Below are 17,846 nucleotides of genomic sequence, written 5' to 3' on the forward strand. Positions count from 1 at the left end.
CTACTTTGTTTTTTTTCGTTTCATTTCTATGTTCTTATCTGGTTTTCCAACGAAAATGTCAGCTTCACAACAGGGACGTCATGGTTTTTGCCGGCATCCAGCATACTGCCCGGTACATACATAGTAGGCATTCAATAACTGATGAATGAGAATGAGTGGAATCTAGAGTTTAGATTTTATTATCACATTAGGCTGCAGTCTAGGTCTCTGTGTCACTCATAAGATCCGTCAGAAAAAAAAAAAAACCCAAAACCCACCAACTGCTTGTGATTAAGTTTTGTAAAAGCATTATATATTTTACACCATTTGCTGAAGAGACTATCTCTTTCCTCATTGAATTGTCTCTGTTGAAAATCAGTGGACCATTCTGAACTTTCTATTCTGTTCCATTGGCCCATATGCTATCCTTGTGGTATTTATTCAAAAAATTTAAAAAGGGGGAAAAAGCAAACCCTAAAACTGAAAGCAATCTGAAATTTACTTGACCATATATCAAATTGGCAACCTAACTACACAGAATTATTCCGTATGGCTTTGTTTTTGGAATTTACATACAATGAACTGCATAGACCTACAAAGTACAATTAGATGAGTTCCGACACCTGTGTGATCACCACAATAGACTAATTCCATCACCCTAGAGAGAAAGCTCTTTTCTAGTCAATCCCACATTCCCAGTCGACAGTGCTGATTTCTATAACCATTGATTAATTTTGCCTGTTCCTGAAATTCATATAAACCACACAGTAGGTACATTTTTATGTCTGGCTTCTTTGACTCAACGCTTTTGAGATTAATCTATATGGTCACATGTAACAACGGTCAGCTTCTCTTTTATTGCTAATTTCCGTTGTATAATTCAAAAAGTCAACTTTTAAAAAATTAAGACTAGAAGACTGTTAAAAGATTTAACAACCAAATGCAATGCATGATCCTGGTTTAAATCAAAAACTATATGGAATCTAAAAAAAAAAAAGGTTCTGATGAACCCAGGGGCAGGACGGGAACAAAGACGCAGACGTAGAGAATGGACTTGAGGACACGGGGAGGGGGAAGGGTAAGCTGGGATGACGTGAGAGAGTAACATTGACATATATACACTACCAAATGTAAAACAGATAGCTAGTGGGAAGCAGCTTCACAGCACTGGGAGATCAGCTCGGTGCTTTGTGACCACCTAGAGGGGAGGGATAGGGAGGGTGGGAGGGGGGAGACAAGAGGGAGGGGACATGGTGATATATGTATACGTGTAGCTGATTCACTTTGTTATACAGCAGAAACTAACACACCATTGTGAAGCAATTATACTCCAATAAAGATGTTAAAAAAAACTATAAGAGCCATTACTTGGAGAATCGGGGGGATTTAATATGGCCTGGTTAATAGGTGCTATTAGGGAACTATTGATAGTTTTCTTAGCTAAGTCTCTTCTTGGCAAATCTATCCGATTTCACTATGAACAGCACCACCCGAGTTCTCAGTCACTCGGGCCCAAAGCCTCGGAGCTCCAACCTTCTTTCGGATTCCGCCACCCACCCTCATTATCAGTTCAGGTTTTTATCACTTTTTTCACGGCTGTATTGATATTCACCTTTTTGAAGTGTACAACGGAGTATAATTAAATGGCTTCAAGTGAGTGTATTCACAAAGCTGCGCAACCACCAGCACAGTCACCCGGAGAACATCTTCGTCACCCCAGAAAGAACCCTTGACCCCCACTAGCAGGCACTGCCCATCGGCCTTTTGTCCTCGGGCAGCCTTCCGCTCCTCCGCCCGGCCATGTCAGGCGCCCGGACACAGTGGCTCCCCCAGGGCACGGTGGAGACGCCGCCCCGCCTCCCAGTGGCAGCTGCAGATGCGTTCCTTCCTCGCTGCGCTACGGCGCCCCCGCCCGCTCCGTACCCTCAAGGCCCAGCCCCCCACCCGGCGCTGCGGCGCCGCAGCTCCTGGGACGCCACGCTCGGTTAAGCCGGCTCGCCTGCAGCTCCTCCAGCGAGCGTCGCCAGCCTCCGCACCCACGACAGTGGGCCCGTCCGAGTCCGCCTCTTTCCCAGCGGTCCATGGCCGCCGCCGCCCGGAACCATAGAGCTGCTCCCCATAGAGGAGAGCAGGCCGGGAGAGAGCGGCTCTTCCGGCTCACACCTGCGCAAAGAGGCCTCCGGGACTCCGTGGTCCGGGCTTCCTCTTGGGAAGGCGGATCCGCCCTGGCGGCGCGCCCGGCTCCCCGCCCCGACGCCGGCGCTGACGGAAGCACGCCGGGTGACCTCACCCGCCAACATGGCGGCGGCGGTAGATTAGGACCGCGGGTCGGAGCCGCCGCCGCCGCCGCCGCCACCGCCGCCGCCGCCGCCGCCGTGGGATCCTGTGCGGAGCCGCCGCCGCCGCCGCGTTTTCACCTCTTCGGGGACACGGGCCTGGACCAGGTGAGGGGAGCGGGGTCGCGGGCAGGCCGCGCCGGGCCCTTTCCCAGCTTCGCCCGAGGCGTCCCGAGGCCGACGCGGGAGAGGGGGGGCAGTGAGAGGCTGAGGGCGCGAGGCCGTTCCGCTGCTCCTCAGACGTGTCCGGGCGCGGGTCGGCGGGCGTGGGCCTCGGGCGAGGGGTGCGTGCGCGGGGCTCGCGGCCTGGGTCCCCGCCAGCCGGCCGCGCCGCGGTTTCTCCCCAAGGTTCCCGGTGCCCCTCCCGGCGGCTCCGACGCCGCTGTCATTGCTGTTGCTATTATTTCACGTGTTCGTTTTTGCCACCCTTAGAGGCGGCACGGTTCGGGCTAGGTCGTTTCTTCCTTTGGTCTTTCTCCCACCATCCCAGGCCGACCCCGAGTGTCTCGCCTTCGTGCCGGGACTTTCCGAGATGGGGCTTCCCCGCTGGGAGCCGGAGCCTCGGGCCCGCGGTCTTGGGCCCTGGCCGCCGCCCTGCGGAGCCTGCCCGATGCCCGCACGAGCGCGCGGTTACCCGCCCAGCCAGCGCCCGGTTTCTGTACAAGTTCTTAACGAAACTGACGGTCTTCCCTTTCCCCTGTTTCTTTGCGACGTGGGGCAAAACAAGCAAGTCCTCCAGCGAAACTGTCAGTGCGATTTCCCCGGGAGGTTTGGTGTAAACCAGAATGCTGGTCTCTGCCCTGACTTGTGTGACCTTGGATGAGTTGCCACACCCTTCTAGTACCTTCTTTTCTTCAGTCTCCCAGAAAATTAAGCAAGTGTTCGTGTAGGTGGTGAACTGCTTGTACATCGCGGGATAAATAAATGTACACTGTAAATTGAAAATCTTTAAACCACTATGGAATATTCTTCGTTTGATAATAGGCCGTTAGGGACTTTGAAAATTCTTTTACTCTGATTGGTCAAGTACCATTCTCAGTATTTTTTTTTTTTTCCAAAGGATGGATTTTCTTACGGAGGACCGTACCCCAGTAATTGAGTTCGGTTGAGGGATACAGACGGTTGAGTCCAAGCCGTTTTGTAGAGAAAAGGTGCTCGTTAGCCCGTCAGTTAGTCAATATTTACTACATATTTTGCTCAGCTTTTAGGACAAGTGATTTGCAACAATAAGTATTGTTTTAAGAACATGTTTCTCTTATAAAACATTTTAGACATACAAAGCAGCAGTTTTAACCAATCACAGTACCACCATCCTGCTTTTTAATCATAGTTTTTTCAAACTTGATTTTGATGCATATCTTTTTCCAAATAAGTGGTCACCAAGAGTTTTTTTTTTTTTTTTGGCCGCTCTGCGCAGCATGCGGGATCTTTGTTCCCGGACCAGGAATGGAACCCCCGCCCCCTGCCATGGAAGCACAGTCTTAACCACTGGACTGCCAGGGAATTCCCAAGAGTTCTTTTTATTTTTTTTTTTAACATATTTATGTATTTGTCTGTTTAAGGTGTGCCAAGTCTTAGTTGCGGCATGTGGACTTCTTAGTTGCAGCATGCATGCGGGATCTAGTTCCCCGACCAGGGATGGAACCCAGCGCCCTGCAATGGGAGCACAGAGTCTTAACCACTGCGACACCAGGGAAGTCCCCCAAGAGTTTTTTGTTTTTTTTTTTAAATTAATTAATTTATGGCTGTGTTGGGTCTTCGTTGCTGCATGCGGGCTTTCTCTAGTTGCGGCGAGCAGGGGCTACTCTTTGTTGGGGTGCGCGGGCTTCTCATTGTGGTGGCTTCTCTTGCGGAGCACGGGCTCTAGGCACGTGGGCTCAGTAGTTGTGGCTCGTGGGCTCTAGAGTGCAGGCTCAGTGGTTGTGGCTCATGGGCTTAGTTGCTCCGCGGCATGTGGGATCTTCCTGGACCAGGGCTCGAACCCGTGTCCCCTGCATTGGCAGGCGATTCTTAGGCACTGCGCCACCAGGGAAGCCCAAGAGTTCTTAATTAATATATGTCAACAGGGTTGAAGGAAGGGGGCTATTTTCAGAGTTGCTGATTTTTTTTTTTAGTATTTTATTGAGATACCATTAAGTTGTTCGCATGTGTAGTCACAGAGTGTGCACCTATCACTGCAGTTTTCATTCCCGAAAGAAACCTTGTACTCATTAGCAGTCATTCTTTATTCCCACACTCCCCCATCTAGGCAGCCACTGTTTTACTTCTCTGTAGATCCCCCAGTTCTGGATATTTCATATGAACAGAATTTACTTCCATGTTGTAGCAGGTATTGGCATTTCTTTCCTTTTTATGGCCACATAATATTGCATTGTGTGAATAGACTGCGTTTTTACAGTTCATCAGTTGACGGGCAGTTACTTCCACTGTTTGGCTGTTATACGTAATGCTGCTGTGACCATTCGTGTGAACGTTTTTGCACGGACAAGGTGTTTTCATTTCTCTGTGGCACATACGTAGGAGTGGAGCAGAGAAATTGACTTTCATGTTTCCCTTTTATGCACGTTATCTGCACATATATGGGAAGCCTGACTATGTGTTTGTGGGGAGAGTGAGAGTGAGGCATTCCTCTTTAAGTACATTATGTTGGAGTGCCAGCTGCTGAGTGGAAACATTTTTGGACGGCCCTTAGCACAGGATTGAACTGGCGTCTTCAGTTAGGCACGTTCCAGTTGGAAAGGGACAGTGGACACTGAAATAGTGTCTGCTGAGTTTTCAAATGCTTAGTTGCATTTCTCAGTTGGACCCAGTGAAATTTTTGCAGTTTCACAATTTTAATTAGGATTATGTAACTTTTCTTTTGCAGAAAGTCCTAGAATTGTATGATACCTAATAAAGTACAGATTGAAGAAATAAAGTCATTGGACTTCATGCTACTTTGTGGAGCTTAAAAATTCTTTGCTAAAACCACCAGTGGGTCTGGAGACTGGGATCGGGGAATCAAAAACTTTGTCCGTGCTTAAAACTCCAGAGTTTTCATTTGTGACTGAATTATCGGTGGATTTTCACTTTTCTCTTTGTAAACTGGGATTGTATATCTACTCAACTCCACATTATTGCAGTATTTAACAATCTTATTACAATTTTATTTTAGTGGGAGGAGATAGTCTAAATACAAAGCTTCCTGAAATAATTTAATTACATCATGTTAGATTGTAATATTTTTCTGCTGTGGTTCTATGGGGTTAAGAAATAGAATATAGGTATGATATTCTAAGTTAGTATTTCTGATGTGGGTGCTAGAAATTTGTTTTTTGTTTTTTTTTTTTGCGGTATGCGGGCCTCTCACTGCCGTGGCCTCTCCCGTTGCAGAGCACAGGCTCAGCGGCCATGGCTCACGGGCCCAGCCGCTCCGCGGCATGTGGGATCCTACCTGACCGGGGCACGAACCCGTGTCCCCTGCATCGGCAGGCGGACTCTCAACCACTGCGCCACCAGGGAAGCCCTAGAAATTTGTTTTTAATAGCCTCCTAGATGATTATGATCAGACAAGGTTGGGAAACAACTACAAAAAACTCATGTTGCTGCAAATTTGCTTTTCATAAGAATTTAAAGTAGAATTTAATAGTTGCTGTATACCTTCTGGTTACTGTTCATAAAATGTGCCTAATTCCCACAGTACTATCTATTAACATCCTGGGATTTGCACTGGTACTCATAATAGAAATCTGGTTTTAAAAAAAGACGATTTATTGTAAGATTGTGGATATTACATTTGTTACTGAAGGATCATGGATGTTTTGGAGATGCCACCAAATGTATGTATAAACACAGGATTAAGTTACCCTAAGCTTCCTCAGGCTGTCCATCTGGCTGACAGCTACCTGTAACTTGAGAGAGGAGCAAATTAAAGGTGTAAGGCAGAGAAAGAAACAGCTGGGCAACACAACTGTGTTCAGTAGGTTGTTAGAATTGTGTAAAAAGCAGGAGTTTTTATATTGAAGATCACTCTTGTATTTAATCACTTCTTGATACCAAGAACACTTATACCTAATTTGAATTCTATAGGGTTCTAGATAAAATTTAAAGAGTAAAAGTAGCTATGTCTTTTTTATCATTTAAAAAGAAGCTTGAGCTGTCTTAGGCATGATATGTCCTCTGGTTGGTGAGTAAGTAGTGGGGTGGACCTGAGCCTGATCCCCTGCTTCCAGGAAAGCTCTGGGTGGTGGTCTCAGATCATATTTACTTTTTCTTTAACCTGTCTTTTTCCTTTTTGCCCCCCTGTCCCGTTCTGAAAATTGACAAATTTGCTTCTTTTGGTATTGTGGGTGTCTGACATTGGGGAAATTGCCTTGTTTTTCTACCCTTTTTTCCTGTTATCATTAGTGTTAGTGTTTCCACCTCTGTGTTCCTCTCACCCAGCACGTTGCCTGGCTTGCAGGAGATGTGTATTGAATGAATACGGTTAAGGCCTAAGAGTTCGGAACGGAAGAGGATGTACGCAACCGAGTGGTTGCACTGTTAACTAGCTGTTACGATTTTGGGCAAATAAATTGTCTATTCTTGTTTCTCCATCAGTAAAGTTGAGACTGTTACCTTTTCTTTCTGGTGTGGAGGATTACTGTGACAACACGTGGAAAAGTGCTTCAGAAATAGAGGTCTCGTGCAGAGGTGATTTATTTATGATACCTTATAGAAGTGCAGGCGCTCTTTGTGCAGCATGCAGGTTAGTCGCCACCGAGTATGCAGAGGGAGTGATGCCCTCTCTCCCCAGAATACCTGCAGCAGTGCTGCAGAGTTCACACTTGGCATATTTTCAGTGCCTTTGAGAAATTGTAATTTAATACAAACGCACGAGACCTGTGATAGCATTTCTTTCTGTTTATTTATTTTTAATTGAAGTATAGTTGATGTACAATGTATTGTTGTTACAGTTGTACAACATAGTGATTCACAGTTTTTAAAGGTTATAGTTCATTTATAGCTATTATAAAATACTGGCTATATTCCCTGTGTTGTAGACACATAGTAGTGTTTCTGAGGTCTGCCTGCCCCATCACCTAAACACAGGCCTGAACGAGCTGCTTTGCTGCTATAAACTGGCAGCTCAGGTGAAGTTAGAGGAGTTGGAAGGATGTTATATCCTGCGAGTCTGGTTTGTTTATGACTGGAACGTCAGAGACAAATTTGAAGCCTAAAGACCATGCACTAAACTTAAATGATGGAAGTATGTATGGTCAGCTTCTCCATTAGTGTGAGTCATTGAGAATGGTTGAGTGTCACGGAAGCGGTCACCAACTGTGTGGACGTATGGATAGTAACATGTGTACTAGAGCTGAGGACTTTATAGTGGAGAATTATGAAATCCATGATTAAAATGGCATTTATGGGGCTTCCCTGGTGGCTCAGTGGTTAACAATCCGCCTGCCAGTGCAGGGGACACGGGTTCGAGCCCTGGTCTGGGAAGATCCCACATGCCACAGAGCAACTAAGCCCACGTGCCACAACTACTGAAGCCTGTGCTCCGCAACAAGAGAAGCCACTGCAATGAAGAGTAGCCCCCGCTCGCCACAACTAGAGAAAGCCAGTGTGTAGCAATGAAGACCCAACACAGCCAAAAAAAATAAATAAATAAAATTTAAGGAAAAAAAGATGGTATTTATGGTTAGTCGATAGGGATTTGTAAGAAAATTTGAAGAACACTAGGTTAAAAATCCAGTTTGGATACTTGGTAAACTGTGCTTTGTCTGTAGCATCTGGGTTGGTGTGTAACTAAAAGTATCTTAAGAGATACGGATTTTTGATAAATACAAGAAATTTTTTTAAAATTTTGTTTTATTGAAATATAGTTGATTTACATGTTATGTAAATTTCTTTTTCTTTTTTTTTTTTTTTGGCTGCGAGGCTTGTGAGATCTTAATTCCCCAACCCAGGGATTGAACCTGGGCCACGGCAGTGAAAGCGCCAAGTCCTAACCACTGGACCGCCAAGGAATTCCCAATGTTGTGTTAATTTCTGCTGTACAGCAAAGTGATTGTTATACGTATATATACATATATATACACACACACACACACACACACACACACACACACATTCTTTTTCATATTCTTTTCCATTATGGTTTATCACAGGAAATTGTATGTAGTTCCCTGTGCTCTACAGTAGGACCTTGTTGTTTATCCATCCTTGATATTATAGTGTGCATCTCCTAACCCCAAGCTCCCCCACCCCCGTCACCCTTGGCAACCACAAGTCTGTTTTCTATGTTTATGAGGCTGTTTCTGTTTGTAGATGGGTTCATTTGTGTCCTGTTTTTGATTCCACGTGTAAGTGATATATGGTAATTGTCTTTCTCTGTCTGACTTACTTCGCTTAGTATGATAATCTCTAGGTCCATCCATATTGCTGCAGATGGCATTATTGCCACCACATCTTCTTTATCCATTCATCTATCAGTGGACATTTAGGTTGTTTCCATGTCTTGGCTACTGTAAATAGTACGCAGCCAACATTGGGGTGCATGGATAAATACAGGAAATTTGATTATAACAAATTCTAGAACATCAATTTTTTAAAATATAAAACATATTTAAAATACATTTAAAATATAAAGCATTATTCAGAAGATGAGTACTTCTTTTTTCCTGTTATCAAAAAATTCTGAGACTTTTTATATGTTAAATTTTGTTACTGATTTGCTTTTTTCTCCTCTCTTTTGGAACTTAATCATTTATTCCTTGCTCTCTATTTATATCTCATTGGCTCCTCCACTGAATGTAAATGTGCTTAAGTCTCTTTCATTGTATATAAAACAAAACAAAATTAATGAACTCTCAGACCCTTTGTCTCTCTCCCCAGCCTCCATTCTTGTCTTCCCTTCAAACCATGAAAGAATAGACTAAAACCCATTTTCTCTACTGATTCACTTTCCATTCACTTTTTTTTTCTTTTCTGCTCATTTCTTCTTTTTTATTTTTAATTAATTTATATTTTATTTTTTGGCTGCATTGGGTCTTCGTTGCTGCACACGGGCTTTCTCTAGTTGTGGCGAGCGAGGGCTACTCTTTGTTTCCGTGCGTGGGCTTCTCATTGAGGTGGCTTCTCTTGTTGTGGAGCACGGGCTCTAGGCGCTTGGGCTCAGTAGTTGTGGCACATGGGCTCAGTAGTTGTGGCTTGCGGGCTCTAGAACTCGGGCTCAGTAGTTGTGGTGCATGGGGGATCTTCCCAGACCAGGCTCGAACCCGTGTCCCCTGCATTGGCAGGCGGATTCTTAACCACTGCATCACCAGGGAAGTCCTCCATTCGCTTATCACGTCCCTGGCCTCTGCCGTTGCCCTGCCAGTCAGATTAGCCCATCCTGTCGGGGACATCATCTTGACGTTGCATTTTTTTTGGTGTGTTGTTTGTACTGCCTTCTTCCTGAAGCACCTCCCCCGACTCTGAGCACACCCTCCTGTCCCCTTTATGCCTTTCTGCCTGTCCACTGCAGACCTTAGTGGGCTCCTCTGCCAGCTTCTCATCTTTTTGGCTAGCCCTGAAATGGTAGTTTTGCCTTGAATTCTAATTGGGTTTCTTTTTCAGATTAAACCAGTGTTTCTCAACATGTTTTTTAAAAACCCTTTTTCCCTTTGATAAATAAAAATCTCTGGCTCCTCTTCTGGTGGTGCTCGGGGTGGGGGTGGGGGGTATGTGATTCTTTCCTCCCATCCTCTCACTGAGAGTCAGTGATACAAAGAAGATTGAAAGTTTACTCAGATTTATTTTCTATACCTTATAATCTGAAACCAGTAGGTAATGTTTGCTTTTCCAAGCATGAATATGCTTTTTCAAACGCAGCCACCCCTTCTCCCACCTCCTGGAAACTTTGGCGCTTCCTCCCCTTGGACGTCGCTGCTCTCCGTCCACTCTCCGTAGGTGATGCTGTAGACCCGCCTCTGCGCAGGCCACAGCTTTCTGTCTCCAGTGCAGACCTCGTTCTGAGTTGAAGGCTGTATGTCTAGCGTTCTGTTCATTTCCACCTTGCCGGCTGGGGGCACTCTACAGCTCAGTACGCCCCCAGGTGAACTTGTCATCCTCTCCCCCAGGCAGCTCCTGCTGCACTGCGTGACTTGGGCAGTAGGAGCAGCGCCACGTTCTGTACAGCTGCCTGGTGACTGCCGTTGAGTTGGTTCACAGATCTTCGAACTCTGCAGGTTCTCCCTGTGTCCCCTTCTCCTTCCCTGTGTTCCTGCTCTGGGTCGTGCTTTCATACGCTCCTGTTCAGGTTTTTCCAGTATTACCCTAACTTGTGTCCTTGCCTCCAGTCTCCGTTCTGGCTTCCACGCTGCCTCCAGGATGATTTTTCTAGAATATAATCTGTTCATGTGCTTCTCTTGCTCAAAACCCTTCAGTGATTCCTACTGGTGTTCTACAGAGTTCCTAGCGTTTTTTTGCATCATGATCTAATCTGAGAGGCTACCGAAAGAAATTGAGTGCTTTTTTTCCCTCCAGAAAAAATGCTCATGCACACAGAATTTGCATACAGTTCTGGGGGTTCGTTAATGGACATGGTTAAAGTAATTTTCCAGCTTACAGGATAAAACCCGAGCTGCCAAGCATCCTGTAGCATACGAGGCAGGCCACATGCTGACTACTGCTGAGCCCCATCCTCCTTGTATCACAGGACTTTGCCATGTCAAGTGGGTAATTTTTGTGGTGGTCCCTGCTGTTCCAAAACATTTCTGTGCCTTTTCCGGGTCTGCTTGACATCTAAAGTTCACGTCGTCCCATTCCCCAGCTGGTTCAGTTGGTGACTAATCACTCACGTTCCAAGATCTGCTCAGGTTTTACCTTATAAAGCCTTTCCTGATTTCCACTTTTTTTAAAAAAATTTATTTATTTATTTATTTTTGGCTGTGTTGGGTCTTTGTTGCTGTGTGCGGGCTTTCTCTAGTTGCAGCGAGCGGGGCCTATTCTTCTTTGCAATGTGCGGGCTTCTCATTGCAGTGGCTTCTCTTGTTGTGGAGCACGTGCTCTAGGTGTGCAGGCTTCAGTAGTTGCAGCACATGGGCTCAATAGTTGTGGCTCACAGACTCTAGAGCGCATGCTCAGTAGTTGTGGCGCACGGGCTTAGGTGCTCTGCGGCATGTGGGATCTTCCCAGACCAGGGCTTGAACCCGTGTCCCCTGCATTGGCAGGCAGATTCTTAACCACTGTGCCACGAGGGAAGCCCTCCACTTCTTTTTTCTTTCTCTCAAGAGAATTACCTGTTCATTGTTTTGGGTTGCCCCTCCCACTCATGTATACTGACTCGTATCACAGAATTTTATTGTTCTTATTTGTTTCTACGCTTTTGTTTTCCTCGACTTGATAGAAAACTCCTGAGGGCAGGCGATTGATCTTAAGCCTTTGTGCCCAATGCACAGATATTTCTTAAGATCTTAAAAGAGTCTATATCGTTGTTTTCAGTAGAAAACAATTATTTGGAAACTTCTTAATAAGACATTTTGGTTTGAAACAACTATTAAGGTATGTAGTAGGGGTCAAAAGATACAAACTTCTGATTGTGAAATAAATAAGTCCTGGGGATGTAATGTACAGTCTGGTGACTATAGTATATAATTCTGCCTTGCATATTTGAAAGTTGCTAAGAGAGTATGTCTTTTAAAAAGGGGGGTACATGGTATGTAAAACAACTGTTAAGTCCACATGGAGAAGTGAATTTTACTTGCATTGATTAGGGTACAAGTTAAAGTACCTATTGAAGACATTCAGAATAAAGTGGCTTGAATAGGAGTCAGAGCCTAGTGGTCAAGGCGGGCAGGGCAGCTCTGCTCCACAGGGTCATTCAGGGACCCAGGTCCCTTCTGTCTTGTGCTGTCCCCTGGAGTGGTGTCCTTGTTTGCATGTCAGAGTGAGGTGTCTGCCATATGCACATTTCAAACCCAGAGAGGAGGAAAGAGGAAGTCTTCAAGGAGAGACCCCCGCCACCACCACACTGCACATGTAACTTCTGCTCTTCTTCCTCAGGCTCAGGCTAATCTTGTAGCACAGGAAGCTGTAAAGGAAACAGGGAAATGTTGTTTGCAGCTGTGTGGCCATGGACGTAGCTGAAATTTAGTAGGCTTTATTAGTAAAAGAAATAAGAGAACATATGCTGGCTCTGAGGGGAAGGTAAAGAGAGGGCAGAGCTAGTGTTTTTGCCACATAGGTGAAAATAGAGTAACTAGGGAGAGGTAGAAAGGGAAATTTGCTTTTTTTTTTAAGGGAACTTTATTATTTTTATTTATTATTTTTGGCTGCGTTGGGTCTTTGTTGCTGTGCGGGCGCTCTCTAGTTGTGGCGAGCAGGGGCTACTCTTCGTTGCGGTGCGTGGGCTTCTCATTGCAGTGGCTTCTTGTTCAGGAGCACGGGCTCTAGGCACGTGGCCTTCAGTAGTTGTGGCTCACAGGCTCTAGAGCGCAGGCTCAGTAGTTGTGGTGCATGGGCTTAGTTGTTCCGCGGCGTGTGGGATCTTCCCGGACCAGGGCTCGAACCCATGTCTCCTGTGTTGGCAGGTGGATTCTTAACTACTGCCTCATGAGGGGAGCCCAGAAATTTGCTTTTGATCTGATACTCGAATAAATAAATTCCTACTTGTCAATAAATTGAATTATGTTTTTTAAAGATTACTGAGGAAAAAAAGGCCAAGAAATATTTATTTTGGTATTTAGTTGAATAGTTGGAGTCAATGGGAAAATGTACTGGCATGTAATAAACTTTATTTATTTTCTTTTTATACGTTTATTTATTTTTACTTTATTTTTGGCTGTGTTGGGTCTTCGTAGCTATGCATGGGCTTTCTCTAGTTGCGGTGAGCAGGGGCTACTCTTCTTTGTGGTGACTTCTCTTGTTGCAGACCATGGCCTCTAGGCGTGCGGGCTTCAGGAGTTGTGGCACGTGGGCTCAGTAGTTGTGGCTCGCGAGCTCTAGAGCACAGGCTCAGTATTTGTGGCGCATGGGCTCAGTTGCTCCGCGGCATGTGGGATCTTCCTGGACCAGGGCTCAAACCCATGTCTCCTGCATTGGCAGGTGGATGCTTAACTACTGTGTCTCCAGGGAAGCCCCTGTAATAAACTTTAAACTGAAAAAATACTTTTATGTTTTTAGGTTTTACACATCTGTAAGTAGACCTTTCCGGAGCTCTGCCAGCCGACCCCATGGCGTCCTCTACTACTGTGCCTCTAGGATTTCACTATGAAACAAAGTATGTTGTCCTCAGCTACTTGGGACTCCTCTCTCTGGAGAAGCTGCAGGAGCAACATCTTTCCTCACCCCAAGGTATTATCTTTGGCTTGTGGTGGTTGTATTAAGTAGTAATAATTACTTCATGTGTGCAAAATTATATGTATCTAAGTAACTTATAGCTCTGGTTATAAGATTGAATAATACTAATAGGCTCTTAAAGAATAAGAGCCACTCCATCCCTTCCCATCCCCTCATCCATTCCCACAAGCATGACTTTTCATGTTTTTTAAGAGCTCTATATTTTATTTTATTTATTTATTTTTTGGCCGTACCATGCGGCTTGCGGGATCTTAGTTCCCTGACCAGGGATTGAACCCATGGACCCTACAGTGGAAGCCTGGAGTCCTAACCACTGGACCACCAGGGAATTCCCAAGAGCTCCATATTTTAAATGATTGCCATTGGTACAGGGAAAAATGTAAATAAACAGAAACCCATCTGCCTTTAGAGATTTCATACTTAGCAAGCCATAGATTAGAATTATATAATTATTTTTAAAGTTTATAACACAGTTAAGTTCCTCAAATCACCTTTTTTCAAGGCTATTAGGGTTTTTTTTTAATTGAAGTATAGTTGATTTACAATCTTGTGTTAGTTTCAGGTGTACAGCAAAGTGATTCAGTTATATATATACACATATATATCTTTTTTTTTCAGATTCTTTTACCTTATAGGTTATCACAAAATATGGAGTAGAGTTCCCTGTGCTATACAGTAGGTCTTTGTTGTTTATTTTATATATAGTAATAGGGATATTAGATGTAAACAGTCGATCAGACTTAGAGAGTTTTTAGCGCAGTTCTTTATATCGCGAAGTTGTATATGTCCTTCTTTAAATGATTTGCCAAACGAAGCTTAAAACAGTTACTAGAGGCTGAATTAATCTTCTTTGTTAAGATGCAACATCATCATCTTAAATAGTCTTATCCATAGATTTTTACTACAGCCATGGAGGTAGTTCTTATTGCTGCTGTTTTAGCTCAAGAATGGGTAGTGTTGGTACTAGGACGACACGAATTCATGTCTCCTCACAACTAGGGCACCTACCAGGCACCAGTGGGGGACCACGGACACCTAAGGGGACGAGAGGAACCCCCAGCGACTGGGGAGGACGTGGGCGTAGGGGGAGTGAAGGGGGAGGAGAAGTGGAGGCCGGATGGGACAGGAGCCCCTGAGGGGTGGCTGGGGGAGGGGAAGGGATCCCACGCCCGAAGAGGGAAATTGGGGAACCATTGGGAGGGCAGAGGATCAAAAGGGGGCATGGCCAGGTTTCCCCTGTCCACTTGGGCCCCTGGGAAGCTGTTGAGGTCCCCAGCCTGATCCTCTGCCCACCCAGGCCCCCTCCAGCCAGGCGGGTCCTGAGGGAGTGGGAGGCAGGGAAGGGGGAGCAAAAGTAAAGGCCAGACCTCCAGGACCGGCACCCCTGAGGGGTGGCTGGGGGAGGGGAGGAGTTCCTACACCCAGCGGGACCCACCCACAGTTAGGGGTCCAGCAGCGACTGGGAAGACCCTGGGGGAGACGGTGGGGGAGGGGTGCGAAGGAATGGATGGGAACTGGGCCAGCACTTTCCCTGTCTACTCAGGCACTGGGGAGCCTGTTGGGCTCCAGGCCTAATCCTCTGCCCTCGGAGCCTCCCTCCTGCTGTGCAGAGCCCAAGCCCCGCCCCTGCACCCCCAGCCAGGGCCCCACCTCTACACTCAGAGACCCCCCCTGAGACCCCCTCCAATGTGCTGGGCCTAAGCCCCACCCACACATGCTCACTCAGGGCCCTACCTCCAGACTCCAGAACCCCACACTCCAGAGGCCCTCCTTTCCACGTGCTGCCTCTCACCTTCTGGGCAGGTCCTAAGCAGAGGCCCCGCCCCACACTGAAGGTCACCCTGCCTAAGCTCTGCCCCACACTCACCCCCCCCCCCACCGCCAAAGTCCCACCCTACCCTAAACCCCAGCCCTGCCTAAGTTTCACACCCCGCCTAAACTACCCCCCCAAGGCCAAGGCACTTTTTTTTTCTTTCTTTTTTCCGCTGTGGTTTTATTTTACCTTATTGCAGTTGTTTCAATTATAGTTTTATTTGTCCTAATACATTTTTTATCTTATTAATTTTATTTTGTTTTTTATTTTTTGATATTGTACTGCTCCTTTTTGTCTTTCTTTCTTTTTTTTTTTTCTGTGCCATGCAGCTTGTAGGATCTTGGTTCCCAGGCCCGATATCAGGCCCAAGCTCCTGTGGTGGGAGCTCCAAGTCCAAACCTCTGGACTAACAGAGAACCTCAGACCCCAGGGAATATCAGTCGGAGTGAGGCCTCCTGGAGGTCCTCATCTCAGCACCAAGACCCAGCTCTATCCAACTGCCTGCAAACTCCAGTGCTGGATGTTTCAGGCCAAACAACCAGTAGGACAGGAATACAGCACCAATCATCAAAAAAAAGAAATGACAAAAAAATATGTTACAGATGAAGGAGCAAGGTTAAAAACCTACAAGACCAAATAAATGAAGATGAAATAGGCAACCTACCTGAAAAATAATTCAGAGTAATGATAGTAAAGATGATCCAAAATCTCAGAAACAGAATGCAGAAAATACAAGAAAAATTTAACAAGGATCTAGAAGAACTAAAGAGCAAACAAACAGTGATGAACAACACAATTACTGAAATTAAAAATACTCTAGAAGGAATCAATAACACAATAACTGAGGCAGAAGAACGGATAAGTGAGCTGGAAGATAAAGTGGTGGAAATAACTGCCAGGGAGCAGAATAAAGAAAAAAGAATGAAAGGAATTGAAGGCAGTCTCAGAGACCTCGGGACAACATTAGACGCACCAACATTTGAATTATAGGGGTCCAGAAGAAGAGGAGAAGAAGAAAACGTCTCAGAAAATATTTGAAGACATTATAGTTGAAAATTTCCCTAACGTGGGAAAGGACATAGTCAACTCCAGGAAGCACAGAGAGTACCATACAGGATAAGTCCAAAGAGAAACACACGGAGACACATATTAATCGAACTATCAAAAATTAAATACAAAGAAAAAATATTAAAAGCAGCAAGGGAAAAGCAACAAATAACATACAAGGGAATCCCCATAAGGTTAACAGGGGATCTTTCAGCAGAAACTCTGCAAGCCAGAAGGAAGTGGCAGGACATATTTAAAGTGATGAAAAGGGAAGACCTACAACCAAGATTACTCTACCCAGGAAGGATCTCATTCAGATTCAATGGAGAAATTAAAACCTTTACAGATAAGCAAAAGTTAAGAGAATTCAGCACCACCAAACCAGCTTTAAAACAAATGGGAAAGGAACTTCTCTAGGCAGGAAAAACAAGAGAAGGAAAAGACCTATAAAAACAAACCCAAAACAGTTAAGAAAATGGTAATAGGAACATACATATTGATAATTACCTTAAATGTAAATGGATTAAATGCTCCAACCAAAAGACATAGACTGGTGGAATGGATACAAAAACAAGACCCATATATAAGCTGTCTACAAGAGACCCACTTCAAACCTAGGGACACATACAGACTGAAAGTGAGGGGATGGGAAAAAAAAGATACTCCATGCACATGGAAATCAAAAGAAAGCTGGAGTAGTAATTCTCATGTCAGACAAAATAGACTTTAAAATAAAGACTATTGCAAGAGACAAAGAAGGACACTACAAATGATCAAGGGATCGATCCAAGAAGAAGATTTAACAATTGTAAATATTTATGCACCCAGCACAGGAGCACCTCAATACGTAAGGCAAATGCTAACAGCCATAAAGGGGGAAATAGACAGTAACACGATAATAGTAGGGGACTTTAACTCTCCACCTTCACCAATGGACAGATCATCCAAAATGAAAATAAATAAGGAGACACAAACTTTAAATGACACATTAAACAAGATGGACTTAATTGATATTTATAGGACATTCCATCTAAAAACAACAGAATACACTTTCTTCTCAAGTGCTCATGGAACATTCTCCAGGATAGATCATGTCTTGGGTCACAGATCAAGCCTTGGTAAATTTAAGAAAGCTGAAATCGTATCAAGATCTTTTCCAACCACAATGCTATGAGAGTAGATATCAGTTACAGGAAAAAAACTGTAAAAAATACAAACACATGGAGGCTAAACAACACATTACTAAATAGCCAGGAGATCACTGAAGAAATCAAAGGGGAAATCAAAAAAATACCTAGAAAGAAATGACAATGAAAACACAACTACCCAAAACCTATGGGATGCAGCAAAAGCAGTTCTAAGAG

At 44.9% G+C, this 17,846-nt stretch overlaps 1 protein-coding gene across 1 annotated transcript in view; it reads left to right on the plus strand.

Moving 5' to 3' along the window:
* The first annotated feature begins 2,271 nt into the window (after positions 1–2,271).
* Positions 2,272–17,846, plus strand: part of BCL2L13 (BCL2 like 13) — a 63,826-nt gene continuing 48,251 nt past the window's right edge. The window contains exons 1-2 of the mRNA XM_065888240.1: positions 2,272–2,423; positions 13,446–13,616. Coding sequence (XP_065744312.1) covers positions 13,496–13,616 — 121 coding nt within the window. The 5' untranslated portion in view covers positions 2,272–2,423; positions 13,446–13,495. The remainder of the gene's footprint in view (positions 2,424–13,445; positions 13,617–17,846) is intronic.

The sequence above is a fragment of the Phocoena phocoena genome, chromosome 11 (assembly GCF_963924675.1).
Source record: "Phocoena phocoena chromosome 11, mPhoPho1.1, whole genome shotgun sequence".
NCBI lineage: Eukaryota > Metazoa > Chordata > Mammalia > Artiodactyla > Phocoenidae > Phocoena > Phocoena phocoena.